The sequence below is a fragment of the Microtus ochrogaster genome, unplaced genomic scaffold (genome assembly GCF_000317375.1).
Source record: "Microtus ochrogaster isolate Prairie Vole_2 unplaced genomic scaffold, MicOch1.0 UNK49, whole genome shotgun sequence".
Taxonomy (NCBI): Eukaryota; Metazoa; Chordata; class Mammalia; order Rodentia; family Cricetidae; genus Microtus; species Microtus ochrogaster.
Window position 1 is genome coordinate 1,361,903 of NW_004949147.1, and position 14,442 is coordinate 1,376,344.

At 51.2% G+C, this 14,442-nt stretch overlaps 1 protein-coding gene across 6 annotated transcripts in view; it reads right to left on the minus strand.

The window, feature by feature from the left end:
- Positions 1–3,055: 3,055 nt before the first annotated feature.
- Cd276 (CD276 molecule) overlaps positions 3,056–14,442 on the minus strand; it is a 37,110-nt gene continuing 25,723 nt past the window's right edge. For 5 of the 6 annotated variants that reach the window (XM_026777231.1, XM_005369482.3, XM_026777229.1 and 2 more), the window contains exons 5-8: positions 13,562–13,696; positions 11,137–11,178; positions 9,851–9,886; positions 7,127–8,569 (exon numbers count right to left, since the gene is read on the minus strand). In XM_026777231.1, the coding sequence (XP_026633032.1) occupies positions 8,547–8,569; positions 9,851–9,886; positions 11,137–11,178; positions 13,562–13,696 (236 nt within the window). In that variant the 3' untranslated portion in view covers positions 7,127–8,546. Of the gene's footprint in view, positions 3,274–7,126; positions 8,570–9,850; positions 9,887–11,136; positions 11,179–13,561; positions 13,697–14,442 lie in introns of those variants that run through there. The other variant, XM_026777228.1, reaches the window with a different exon arrangement.

Below are 14,442 nucleotides of genomic sequence, written 5' to 3' on the forward strand. Positions count from 1 at the left end.
TCCTACCCAGTGCACGCACCTATCCAAGACCACCACCGCATGAACCAGGAGCAGCAGAGAACCCTTACAGGACCCATCAGAGCACCATCCCTAAAAACCCTCAGCCCAGGGCCTGCCTCATTCCACACACAGGCAGGGAGGATCCTCCTGGGGCCTGGAGAGGTCAGTAGCCTGCTGGAGAGGTCAGTAGTTCCTCCTTAGAGGAACGACAGGAATGGAAGTCCAAAGACCATCTTTGATGATGTTCCACTCCTCAAGAAAGCTTTCTTCCCCGAGGCAGAGCCAACAAGGCAATTAAACTCCAAGAGTGTAGAATCGATCTGCAGGTCAAGAAATGACATTGATTCGTGTGCTGATTCTCCTGGGGCCATGGCTGCTTCTCTCAGGTGCTCAGATCTCTGACTGTCACCTTTGGCTGAGCAGTGGGCTTTCTGCTCCCTCCAGCCACTCTTCAGCTCCCACTATCTGACTGTGCGTGCACGTTACCTCTATCAAGTTCCCTAATGCCTCCTGTTTGCCCTGTCTTTGCCTGACTCTATCAGGGCAGATCTGCCCATTCATACTGGAATGTGCCGGTCATGTGGCCCCAGGAAGGCTCTGCCCATTTCAGTCCTTGGGGAAGAGGGGTGCTTGCTGACCCCATTTTCCAGCGGCAGCCTACAAGGACACAGAACAATCAGTACTCAGCTCCCGCGGGAACAGCGCAGGTGATCCCATCACAGGAAGTGGGAGTGGGCCATCAGCCTTCTGGCGCCTTCTCTGGTAAACAATAATAATAATAAAAAGAATTATTTGCAATTACCATGTCAGTTGTTTCTGGGTAAATAAAGGGCTTCTAAAAGATTTCTCAAGCAGCTTATTCCTTTAAGTAGGCTAAGGGCCCTTCGTAGTCTCATTTGCATCATTCATTGCTGGGAAATCCTTTTTTTCATGGAGATTGCAGAAGTAAACTCCAGCCACAGTCAGTCGGTTCAAAGAACTGAATTAATGTGGTCTGGGTCCATCTGGAGAAGGGTGGAGCTGGGGGGCGGTGCACAGTCTAGACCAGCTGCTGGGGCGGGGGCGGGGTGTCTCTGGGAAAACAATAGGCAGCCCTTTGTCTGGCTGGGAAACACTGAGTGCAGAGCTGGGTAGGGAAGGATGGGAGGAGAGTATAGAACCAGAACAAGCAGAGAAGGGAGGGCAGGTGCTGGATGAGCCTGGGTGAATGCTAAGAGACACAGTTCTGTGAATAAGAGACTTATGAATCCGAGCCAGGCTGCTTCAGCCACTCTGCCCTCTTGTCCTTCATGATCACCCCTCCATTCTCTCGGTATTGCCCCCCAGATGGAAGGAATATGGTCTCTCTATATACTGCTCCAAGGTCTGAGTGCTCAACCCAGGCCACTAACACACTCTCTTGCCAGGCTGACCCAGATCTTCCTGGACACAGCCCACAGGACCCGCAGAACAGAAGACAGACACCAAGGAAATCTGTACTCTGGTCATGCCTCCCAGGGCATTAAGGTCCTGAGCCTCATCTCCTAAGGAGGCCAAGCCACCTCTACAAGCTGGCCAACATCATTAGCAGTGACAAGGACCTGGATGCAGTTGCAAAAAGCATAGAGACATGGGACTGGAGAGATGGCTTTGCCATTAAGAGCACTTGCTGCTCTTTCGGAAGATTGAGTTCAATTCCCAGCACCATCCCTCTTCTGGACTGTGTGGGCATCAGGCACAACAGTGGTACACAGACATACGTGCCAGAGGAACAAGAAACAGTGCATCCACTGGGCTGGAGAGATGGTTCGATGAGTAAAGTCCCTGCTGTGCAAGAGGGGGACCTAAGTTCAGATAGCCAGAACCCACATAAGAAGCTGGACATGGGAAAGCATGCCTATAACCCCAGCCCTGGGAGAGGCAGAGACAAGTAGGTCCCAGGAGCTTGCAGTCTAGCCCCAAAGAGCAAGTTCCAGGTTCAGTGAGAGATCCTGCCTCAAAAAATAAGGTGGAGAACAATTAAGGAAACTACTCTGAAACCACCCTCTGCCGCTTGTGCATGCATGGCCAAACACGCCTACATGCACACGAGTACATACATACATATAGTTACAGACACACACACACATGAACTCACTGTTTCATTAGTAGCAATTCCACTACACTACTTTAGCAAATAAGGCTTTGTAAACAGGTAGGCCTCTCCTCCTTACCTCCAACAGTAGGAGCAACACAGTACAGGGACTTCCATGGTGGGGATATAGTAACACAGGGCCTGGATGTAATTAGGCCAAACACCTGGACCTGGGAGCATACTGACCTTGAACCATGAACCTTGATGGCAAGTCTGGAGCCTGAGGAGGAACTAGGCCTGCAGGAAGTTGAAGGGGCAGAGGCCAGTTGGAGTGGTAAGAGCCAGAGAAGAGAGACACTAAGCTTAGTCAGTCTGGCTAGTGTGGGTCTGTAGTACAGTGGGGACCCCAAGATACTCTGGAGTAGGGCCACCTCTATGATAAGGGTCAGAAAGAGAGAGAAGGCTACTTCCCTAATAGTGGGTGGGCACAGGCTCACAGACTGACAGTTGCTTACAGGAGGGAGGCAGATGGTTTCTCCCCATGCTGAGCATACAGTGCTGGAGAGAGGAGGGAGCCAGAATCAGTCACGTGACTGTGCACACCTGGAGGCCCAAGGGGGTGACAAGAGAGAGACCCAGAGGGAGGAAGTAGAAGTGGGAAGGAGACCCCCATCTGCTATCAGAACGTTGAAGAGACTTGGCCATCACGCATGGCACCACATCCCTCTTCTCTCCAGGGCCTGGATCTGACTGGTGACAGGAACATGGGGTTTCTGCTAACCTCCTGGGCCCCACAATGCATTTGACCACTTCTGCTGGTCTTCCTTACTCCAGTTTTCTGAGCTTCTGGCCACTGGAAAACAAGGATCCCTTGGTCAGCTACCATGGCGACAGAACAGCTGGCTTGCCTTGGTGCCTCCTCTCAAAGCTCAGGGGTCTCTCTCAGAATTCCATTTTGCATTAACTTGCGAAGTCTGGTTAGAGCCCCAAGAGAACACGCATCAGCTGTTCAGCAGTGACCTCAACCAATTGCATCAGAACTTCTGGGGACGGAGCCCAAGCACCAGTGTTACTGAAACCTCCCTAAGTGATTTCAGTGAGCAGCCAGAGTCCGCTGGACTAAATGGGGCCTGGAGCTTTGTCGCTGGCGCATCGTGTGCAGGATCAAGAAGGTTGCTCTCTTAGGAGTGGATACATATGAGCTCAGCCAGGGCTTCAGTCTGGAAAGGACAATAATAAAACATGTTTCGAGGAGGGCAAAGGGAAGTTTGGGGGTGGGGATGTTTTGCAGCACAGATGTTTGGGAAAGGTAGGAGGCAAAGATCACAACCTTTCCATCTAAGGGTTAGGGTCTGTCTACCCCATGAGACCTAGATTTCCCCCTGCTCCAAAACGCCCTGCCTCATTAGTGATACAATAATGTCATCGGAAGACCCTGGAGCTGGCGGAGCCAAATGGCAGGTTATGAATGCCTTGGGATTCAGTGCGGGCAGATGATTGCACTTCCCTCAGGCACCTGAATCCAAGATGCTGATAAGCCTTCCCATCAATTATGGCCAAGAGTTCTGCACTCAGAGCCCAGCCTGATATATTCAGGCCACAGGTCTGCATCCACATATCTAGTGGGTGGGTAGACATATTTGCCCAGGTTCAAGAGTCCAGAAATGGACACAGCTCCCCCCAAAATGCTGAAGAGTCCAGAGCAATAACAGAAAGAGGCAGCGACAAGTCCTGGGCACTGATTTAGAATCTACTTTGCTAGTGGCCCTGTATTCTCCTCTTGCACGGGCCCAGCTGGAAAGGCAGCTCAGACAGCAGGCAGCTCCACCAGCGTTTCAGATGAACTCAGAGAACCAGGGATGTAGCTCCTCAACAGTGCTTGTTTGGCATGCGTGGAGCCCTGGGAGCTATTCCCAGCACTGTATATGGTGGTTACAGTGGCGCACACTGTAATGCCAGCGCCTGGAGGGTAGAAGCCAATTCAGAAGTTTGAGGTCATCCTTGGCTATACAGTGAACTTGAGACCAGTCGAGGATACAAAATGTTCTGCCCCTGAAACCCAAATAAAATAAAAGGTGCCTAGCAATCCCACATGCAGAACCTCATGGTATGGAAACCTGTATTAGTTGTGTCCAAAGTACAGGAACTGTACTTCTAGATCAAGCACTAGGAGCTACTACCTCTCTGCTTACAAGGAATGAAGGAAATCTTTGCTAGAAGCTAGATACAAAATACCATCACTGTCTATTCAGCTACTAAATTCAAGAAGTAGGGCTAATTCACCCAGAAAGCAGCCAGATGGTACCCCTGGGTGGGGCTGTTGCCTGCAGAAGGACATAAGGGAACTTTGTGGGGTTCCAACATTGTTCTAGATCTTGATCAAAGTAACAGTGACACTTGTGTAAAAAATCATGAACCCACATACTGAGGAGGAGCAAAATTTAGATGCCGGATGTATCGAGTATCAGTGGAAAGAGAAAAGAGGAAGAAGGAAGAGACTTGGGAAATGGTAAAGAAATTCAGGAAATGTTTCAGAATAACTATGTCACCTGGAGAAAAGTCTGGAAGAAAAGCAAATTGTAGCTGGGCAGTGGTGGCGCACGCCTTTAATCCCAGTACTCAGGAGGCAGAGACAGGTGGATCTACATGGACCACCCTGGTCTACAGAGCAAGTTCCAAGACAGGTGCCAAAGTTACACAGAGAAACCCGGTCTCAAAAAACAAAACAAAAAAAAAAAAAAAGAAAAAAGAAATAAAAAATCAACCATTTGCCTGAGTGGAGGACAGTGGGAGAACAACCCAGTTCTCCACCTCTGTGTTTGCCTCTGTGCCTATCAGCGCCCAGCACGCCTACGAGGCACCCCAGCCTGGCTCCTGCTTATCTACAGAGCCCCTTGAGGAGTTTTGGTTTCTCAGGACAACACTGGCTTCGTGGTGCAGCTTGAGACTTGGCTTCACTGGCTGGGGAGGTGGCTCAGTGGGTGGAGTGCCATACAAGAACAAAGGCCAGAGTTCAGATCCCCAGAACCCTCATAGAAGGGTCGCCTATAATCAATCTCCTGGGGCAAACGTCCTAGAAAACCTGGCTGAAATGGTGAGCTGTTACCCTGCCTCAGAATATAAGGTGGAGCGTGATGGAGGACGACAGCAGATGCCAGCCTCGGGCCTCCACATGTGAGCGCACACAGGTGTGAACACACATAGACACACACGTAAGGGGGGGAGGGGCTTTACATCTGGAGCTCTAGAAATGGCTCTGCTCGGAATCTCCAGAGTCTCTGCTCATGGACTCCCAGGTTCCCATTCAGTATCCACATCCTGGAACTGAACAAGGCCAAGTGCTACCCTGGGAACAGCCCATCCCGAGCCATCATTCAACTCTACATGCAAGCAGGACCATCTGTAACAAGCCATTAGGAGAGCCGGGGACTCAGGGCCCAGTCCACACCATTCCAACTCTGCCTGTTCCCTCCCTATGCGTGACTGAGTGGCCAGATCCAGGTTACAAATGGTGCGAGGGGCAAATTCCGGTCACACCTCCAGCCAGGCAAGCGAACCCTTGCTCTGTCCTCTCTTTAATATGAATGTGACACCTGCAGGCTACAGCTTGTCGCACTGTGAGAATTATTTCTCCATTAAAATGCAGGAATTGGAGCTGTGCCCAGCAAGGGCAGCTAAAAATACTGCTCTCCGAGGCACCTGCCATCAGGGGCCTCAGTGGCCACTTCCCTCACCCTCAGCTTCCAGGCCCATCCCACACCCGCTAAGTCTCTCCTCAAGCACAGGATATCGTCACGTCTGACCCTCACCTCAGCCTGACAGGAAGAAAAGACACCAGCTTTCTCTCTTCATGCAGATGGGAAAACAGGGGCAGATCGCTGGCCCAGGGTCGCTGCACATCCCACCAAGTCAGCAGTAGCGTGGCAGGGAAGTCTCAGTCAGCCGTCACAGATGTCCAGCTACTTTCTCTTGCCCGAACCTCACAATGAACCTCCAAACCTCCGAAGCTGTTGTCCAACCCCAGGTAGGACTGAGGTCCAGGGAGGGGACCTCACAAAGGCACCAAGAGTCAGGGGAGGCAGAGCTTTGAGATTTCAAAACCCACCTAAGAGCACCCAGTGTAAGACATCAAACAAGGCAGATCTTTTTGTTACCGGAGCCTTCAATTTTATAACAAATCCTCCAGTTTGGGTTGTTATTGTTTTAAGACAGGATTGCAGGTAGCCCAGGCTGGTCTCGAACTCAGAACGTAGGTCAGATGACCTTGAACTCTGATCTCCCTGTTTCCAGCTCCTGAGTGCTGAGAATATACACGTGCAATACCATGTCCCATTTACACAGTGCTGGGCATCAGGACCACGGTTTTATACATGTTAGGTAAACACCCTGCCAACAGAGCTACACATCCCCCGCCCCAAATCACCGAGTTTGTAAAGAATGTCACCGCTTTTCGTGCAGGACTCTTCTCCCTATTCAGTAAAGAAATCCTCAGTGTTGAGATTTGAGGGATATGGTCATGGTAGTTGTGGAGCAGGAGTAAAAAAAAGCTCAGTAGCCCGAGCCCCACAGCAGCACAGCCTCCTGTCCACGGCTCGGGGTGCTCTGACAAGGCCTCGTGCTGAAGCTATTTCCTGAGGGAAAGGGATACAGGACATTTTGCAGGCTCCCCTGTCCCTGAACCTGGTTCCCTGGAAATTAGTTTGTCCTCCAAGTTCACTATCCCCTCAGACCTCCTAAGTGGAAGGTCTCCAGAAGTGAGCCCAGAGGTCAATGTCACAAAGCAGAGCCAGGTCCTGGGCTATTCCTCATTCCACTGGGGTCAGCCAGGAACAGTGTGCATGCTCATTCCTCTATAGCAGCTGCTTCCTCCTGCCTCTCTGCCTCTTAGGGTTCTTTGGTTTGGTTGGTTTTGTTTTTCTCCTCAACTTGACAGAATCATGAGAAGAGGAACCACAGTGGAGAAAAAGCCTTCATGGTGAGGTGGGTAGCCCTATCCTAGCCTGAATGCCCAGGACGGATTCCTCCCCTCTAGCACCAAGCCGCCCCACTGTTCGCACACATCACAGGCAAGAAGCTATAGAAAGACAAAGGCATTTATTTCTCCCACAGTGCACCCCGTTAACAGAGTCCCAGATTTACTTCTTATTTTATTTTTGTTTTGTCTTTTGAGATGGTTTCTCTGTGTTGCCCCAGTTATTGTGAAACACGCTCTGTGGACCAGTCTAGCCTCAAACTCAGAGATCCTCCTGCCTTTGCCTTCCGAGTGCACCCTGACGCCTGGCCAGAGTCCATGTAGATTATCCTCACATTCTCTAGTCCTGGGGTGGGAGAGATGCCTTCAAGGGGACACCAGAAGTTCTGCTCTGCAAGAAGCCAGGGCTGTTGGAGACAAGCCAGCTACAAGCCCCAGCTCCAGAATAGCACCATGGTAAGGAGCAGTCCTTTCTTGTCCTCGGGGGCTCCAGCTGTTGAGACGGTCCCAGTGTGACATAGGCTGCTGCCTCCATCCACATCTAGAAAAATTCTAGAAACACCCAGTTCTCCAAGTATGGCAAAGGGCTGTGCTCTCTCCTGGTTTCTGCCCCTACTCAGAGACAGTGTGGGCTGAGAGTGAGGTATCCAGAAACTGTGGGCACAGATGGGTACAATAGGGAGCCATTTCCCAGCTGGAAGCTGAGGTCTCAAGGGAAACGGACTCTGATTTTGCTGCAGGACCTTGGCACCCAGTTCAGTGCTGATCCCTATGGTGGCCCTACAGACCTTAATTTAACTAAGAAAGTAAAAGTAACAAAGATTTCAAACTTGGGAAAGCAGAGGGATGAAGGCTGACCCTCTGAGGGGCTCTGAGAACCAGGTCAACCAGTACCTGCTTCCTGTGGGGAGAATGGGCACAGCCCAGGGCAGCCAAGGACACCATGCAAGGCAAGTCTGTACGTGGTCCAGCACGTACAGCTGCAAGTATCACTGTACCTGTGTGTGTTGAGGAGCAATAAGTGAGCTGTATCAGGGCCTTGGGAAAAACCAAGAGATGACTGTGCAGCTGGCTTCAGATAAAGATGGCAGGGGTTCATCTGAATCGTTAGTTATGTGCCTTGGAGACCAACAGCAGTTACACAGTCTGTGTGACTTTGGAGGAGCAAGGAGGTGGGGTGGTTTGTGTGTGTCCATAAGACATAAGGCCGAAGGAAGGCTCACGTGTGGTGTAACTGGAAAAACAAGGCCACTGGATGACTCTAGAGGAACAACGAGGTGGAGCGGTCTGTGTGTCGTGTCCTTAAGAAATAAGGCCGCAGGATGGTTGCGTATTGTGTCACTGGAAAAATAAGGCTGCAGGCTGATGGGAATCGAGTCCATCAGAGAAATAAGGCTGTGGGTACCACATCCTTTGAAGAATGGTGTGGAGCAGAACCCATGCATTGGGGGTGGGGCTCACACTGAAGCTCAACACAGCCAGAGAGTAGGTTCCCCACCTGGGAAAGGCAGCAGCTCCCAGTCAGGCTATTTCTTGTCCATCATCTGCATTTCATGGTAGGATGAAAGAAAAAGGGGAAATGCATTAGAAGCTGGAAGTTCTATTCCTGGGAATACATCCAAAGTCACTTACCTAGGTCAGGAGTGTGTGCCCCTAACCTGTGCACAGGACAGATAGAGTAAGGCGTGTGTTTTCTTACACCGCTACGCTGGAGGCCAGTATACACACAGGAGCCAGGTAAGACAGTCACTTCACACACTCCCTCCTACTGGCCTGCTTGGTCCATCTGACTCACCCTTCAAGGCCTGGCCCAATTCCCTCCCCTGGCAGGGCACCTCTTCCCATCCTAATGACCTGGAGAGTAATGTTGCAGGGAACCTTCTCCCTCTGACCTTGCCTCCCTATTGAAGAGCATTCAAATCTGACACCCCTGGCCCTGCTCCACATCCCAGCTTGCACTAGCAGTTTAGAAGAAGGCTTTGGGTATGTGTGGCCTTGCTCTTCTCCCTTCCTTTGGGTTCTGTCTATGTCCTCAGGAAAGGAACTGTCATATCCTGTGTCTGCAGTCATCCATCTTGGACACAGACTAAAGTCAAGGTTCCTGTGGGGAGCAGGGCAGCCCATTGTTTCACCTGTGGGGTTAGTCTGGGCAGCAACTCTCTTCGGCTGATATTCTCATCAGCAGAGATTCACTCTTCTGCGCTCACTGTTTCCCAACGACAGGGGGATCTCTCATTTCCTAGGCTTCCTAATAAACCTGCGAACGTGAGTAATGATGACTGCTGTACCGACTGGCCACCTCCTATGCACCAGAAACGTGGCCGCCCAGACGAAAGCTACATTCCTAGGCTCACCTGAGAAACAGGTCACGTGACTAGGTTCTACCCAATGGGATGTATCTAAAGTGACAGCACCTATTTTTGGCCAAGCCCTAGAAAGATGTTTCCTGCCCTCCTTCTCATCCCTTGCCTCTGGAGGGGGCATGGCAGCCACGGCAGCAACCCCTTGGACCCAGGGATGGAGGCTTCATGTTGCAGGGGACAGAATCCAGGCCCCAGGCTACCTGCAGCTTTCAGACCGTCAGACAGGAGAGGCAGAACTGCCTGGTATAGGTAAGCCTGTGTCTGACATCTGGGTCCTACTGGAGCAGCTCGGACCGGGATTCCTCTACCCTCCACTATCTCAGCAGGGGGTGAGTGAGTGCTGTTCTTCTTGGGGGGACACAGGTCAGCAGCAGAAGGGTGATGATGGCTGCCCCACTCCCCAGCTTCCTACACAGACACACAAACACACACATTCCATTTCAGGTAATAATACAGCTTTACCTTCTTTGTTTTCAGAGTGTTTCAGAGGCCGCAGAGCTGAAAAAAAAAAGGGAAGGAGTATGTGATGAGAGAGGAACCCCAGGGAGGCAGGCAGAGGAAGAAGTAAAGGTGAGGACGCAGAAGGAATGGGATGGGATGGGCAGGCTGGGGGCACCATCACAATGCCAGGGGAGGGGCCCCAGACAGCCATCCCAAGCCTCAGTCCCACCTCCACCGTCTCTGAATAAGTCCCGTGTGTCTTCTCTCTGAGCCTCTGTTTCCCGTTACTACAGACAAGCACCCGTGCCCAGACAAGCTGCAGATGGGGCAGCACACAGAGCCCAGATCATAAATGAGGTGAAATGAGGACCAAGGGAGGCTGGCATGGTTGCCGGTGCCTCCAGAGGCCCAGGGTCATGTGGCCTAGAGGCTGACTAACTCTCCAGCCCATCCTCTCTTCCTCCTCCCTCTGCCAACATCTGTTTCTAAGCATGAAACACGGGCCCGATCCCAGGCTCATCTCCATGCCTGCCACACAGGCGCCAACAGGTGGGGGGAGAATTAATTGGCGTGATTTACAGCAGCCCCCAGGCATCGTTCCCGCCCTTCCTTCTACTGGGTAGGGAGGGCGCTAGTGTCAACTGGAGCAGTCCAAGATGGTCCGTGGGAAACCTGCCTTTCTCATCCTGGTCATTCCTGGTCCTGCAGCTCTGAGGAACCAGGACCTCAGTACCCACCCTAGGACCCTCTGCAAAGCACCTGCCTCTCTGGGCTCTGGAGAGAGCTTCGGAACAGCTCTCAGGTGCCATTAGAACAGGGCCAAGATGGTAGTTTAGAGGAGAGACATGGAAGCCCAGAGCGAAGCACCTCACCCAAGTTGCACAGCCTAAGAACAGGCCAGCTGTTTGCTCTGAACAAGACACCAGCCGTGGTACTGCTTTCTATAGAGATCATCTCATTTAACCCAACCCAGAAAAGCCTAGAGACCTGTTCTCATGCCCACTTTTTTTACATATGGGAAAAATAGGCCAAAGAGACAGTTACTTGCCAAGGGCTCCTTTGTTTATTATAAGAGACTGCCTCTCTCCTGAAGCCCTCCTCTCCTCCCACCCCTGGGAAGCTTTCAGTTGGTATAGTCCTGATGGACAGGTTAGGGTAGGCAGGAGACACCTGGGGCAGTCCAGTACTCTACCTCCAGACCCTTTCTGGTTTGGGGGCTCCATCAGAGGGTATTTCATTCAAATCTCAGAGCATGAAGTCCTGTTCTCCTGTCCCTGGCGCCTCCCAGTGAAGAAGGCCAGACTCACCTGTCTTGGAGCCTTCTCCATCCCCGTCCTGGTCCTCAGCGCCTAGAAGGATGAATAACACTTTCTCAGTGTTTGCATTCCCACACTTCTACACCTGGCTGAGCAAATGTGACTTCTGGCCAGAATGCTTGAGACCAGAGCAGAGCTGAACCTAGGACAGAACGGAAGGGCCCAGCAGAAAGCCCAGCACTCGTCTGGCCAGGGACCATTTATCCAGCTTTCTACCCACCAAGCCTAGCGCTTCACATACCCACTCACTTGCCACCCAGTCGAATCACCCCATCTGCACCCCACTTCTGTTATGTTTTGTATGTGTGGGTGTATGGTGTGCGTATGTGCACGTGTGTGCACATGCGCACAAAAGCCAGAGGTTGGCATCAGGTGTCTTCCTCAATCACTCTCCACCTTATCTGAAACGGGGTTCCTCACTGAACATAGAGCATGCTGACTGAGCTAGACTTGCTGCCCAGAGAATGCTAGCGGGCCTCCTGTCCCCCTAACCCCAGTGTTCCAGAAATAAGCTGCCACGCCAGACTTACGAGGGTGCTGGGGACCCAAACTCAAGTCCTCATGCTTGCACAGCAGGTCCTTTACTGACAATCATCTCTCCAGTCTCTCCGTACCCCACTTCTGTCTGTCTGCGCATCTTCTACCAGCCTCGCACAGCCCAACTGAGCATCCAAGTCACAAGCATCACTTACCCACACCTGACCAAACTCCCCGCACTTCCTCCTCAAGCCTACTCTCCTTCCAGCCTCTACTACCGTCTGGCTCCCACACCCCGTCTACTCATGTGCCACCCACAATGTCCACCCACTAATACCAATTTGTAACCCCCTCCCCCAGCAGATAGTAGTATCCGAGGAAGACACACACTCTCATGACACACAAGCTAAATGCTCACAAGGCCCTGAATCTTTTGTCACTCACAGACACACTCATCCCTTGTCACACTGCATGCAGCCTTACACACTACCATCTTCATGACACATCACACTCTTGTTTACACCCATCTGCCACGTTCACGCACGGACAGGCAGGTTACACTGATTCACAGAGGACAGTTAGCCACGAGGACTCAGGCTATGGTCCTCTGTGTACCCCCTTCCTGTTCATTCTGTCACAGACACAGCAACTGCTGTGTTTGAATGGCTGTTCCCTCCCAAATGCACACTGAAATCAGCTGCCATCCAACAGTGTCAAGGGGCTTGACTTGTGGGCTGGAGAGTTGGCTCAATAGTTAAGAGCATTGTCTGCTTTTGCAAAAAACAAGATTCTGTTCTCAGTACCCACATGGCGAGTGTAATAATAATCTGTAACCACAGTTCCGTGCATACATGCAGGTAAAACGTACATACGCAAAAACTTTAAATTTAAATTTTAGGTTAATTTTATTTTATAGAGGTGACACTTCTAATGAGTGATTAGGCTCTGACAGCTCCACTCTTGCAGATGGCACTGCCACTGTGACCTTTGCCCTCTCATTTTCCACCATCTAACGATCAGAAAGGCCTCAGCAGATGCTGGTGCCTGGATATGGTACTTACTTTGTGCCTGTGTCTGAGTGTGTTGTATTCGTGCATGCCTGTTCACATGTGTGTGGTTGCCCATGTGGGCATGCATGTATGTGGAGGCCCAAGGCTGACAGCAGGAGGTTTACTTAATCACGCTCTCTGTTATCCATTAAAGCAGGGTCTCTCAATTGAATCCAGAGCTTACTGATTTGGCTAGTCTAGCTGATCAGTTTGATCTGGGGAAGGCCTTTACTTCTCCTTCTAAATGCTGGAATTGCAGACAAGCTGCCATGCCCACTGTTGTTCTTTTGGAAACTACAACTCCCAGACTCCTCCTGGACTATGGACATCCTTCCCAGACACCCTTGCGCTCCCCGTTAAAAGGCAGGGCCACACGAGGCTCGCTCTCTCTCGTTTGCCTTTCCTCATGTGTCCTGCACGCCTTCCCGCCCTTCTGTGTTTCCCTCCCCCATTAAAGTGGACCCACGTGGGAGCCGCCGTGTCGTGTCTGTGTTTGTTCCGTGTCTGTGTTTGTTCCGCCGTGTGTGTCTGTCCTGTGCCCCGTGTTCAAGAAGAACACCCCTGCATTTATTTATTATTATTTTTAAAGAAGAACACCCACTAGATATTTAGGTGGGTGCTAGGGTTCCAAACTCCAGCCTTCCTTCTATGGCAAATGATTTCTCTGCTCTCCCTGCTACCTGGATACGATACTCCCAGCTTGAGAAACTCAAGCCATTAAATTTCTGTTTTTTATTCGATCCTGTCTCAAGTATTCTCTTACAGCTGCACCCAAGAAACTAAAACAGTGACTTGCCTTAAGACATGTGGACATGTATGCACATGTGCATACCTGCATTTACACACACACACACACACACACACACACACACACACACACACACGCTTACCTTCATTCTCCTCTTCGCAGCTCTGCTTGATCTTTCTCCAGCACACAAAGGCCAGGGCCACCAGCAGTACCACAAGGCAGACAGAGAGCCCCACAGTCACCCACAGAGCCTCAGGGGGGAATGTCATAGGCTGCCCTGGAAGAAGACAGAAGGATGAGACCATCTTGTTCCGAGGTGTGAACAGGGGCTCCTAGTCACTGTGCCCCACTGAGATGAATGAAGCTCACTCAGGCTCCTGCAGCCATAGCTCCATTCACCCTACCAAACCCTGCCACTGTGGCTATGGGTGATGGAAACATGCCTCAGAAGGGAGGGGGTGGAGCCAACAAGCCTGAAGGTGACTAGTGACCACGGATAGGGCCCCATTGACCAAGGATAAGCTTTCTGTCTTCAAAGAGTGGCTTAAGGATCTCTAAGCTGACCAAGCATCCAGTCTCCCAGCTTTTCTGTGTGATGTCACCACAGGGAGTCCCACTTCGGCCATTCTCTGCAGAGATCCTGACACCTTCTGGCCTCTGCCCATCCCCTGTCATTTTCCCTTCCTAGCAGGGGTTCCCAAATTCCCCATCTGGCTTAGGAATCATCTCTCCAGAGGCTTCCCTGGTGGTTGCATTCCCATCTGGCTTACATCATCCTGAGGGTCTGACATCATCCTGAGGGTCTTACATCATCCTAAGGGTCCGACATCAGCCAGCTACAGCCCTGGAGCCAGGGTGTGGCCTGTTTTTGACAATCCATGAGCTACTATTAGCTTTTATTTTGTAAAAAGTTACAAAAAGAAAAGAGAAAGAAAGGAAAGGAAAGGAAAGGAAAGGAAAGGAAAGGAAAGGAAAGGAAAGGAAAGGAAAGGAAAGGAAAGGAAAGGAAAGGAAAGGAAAGGA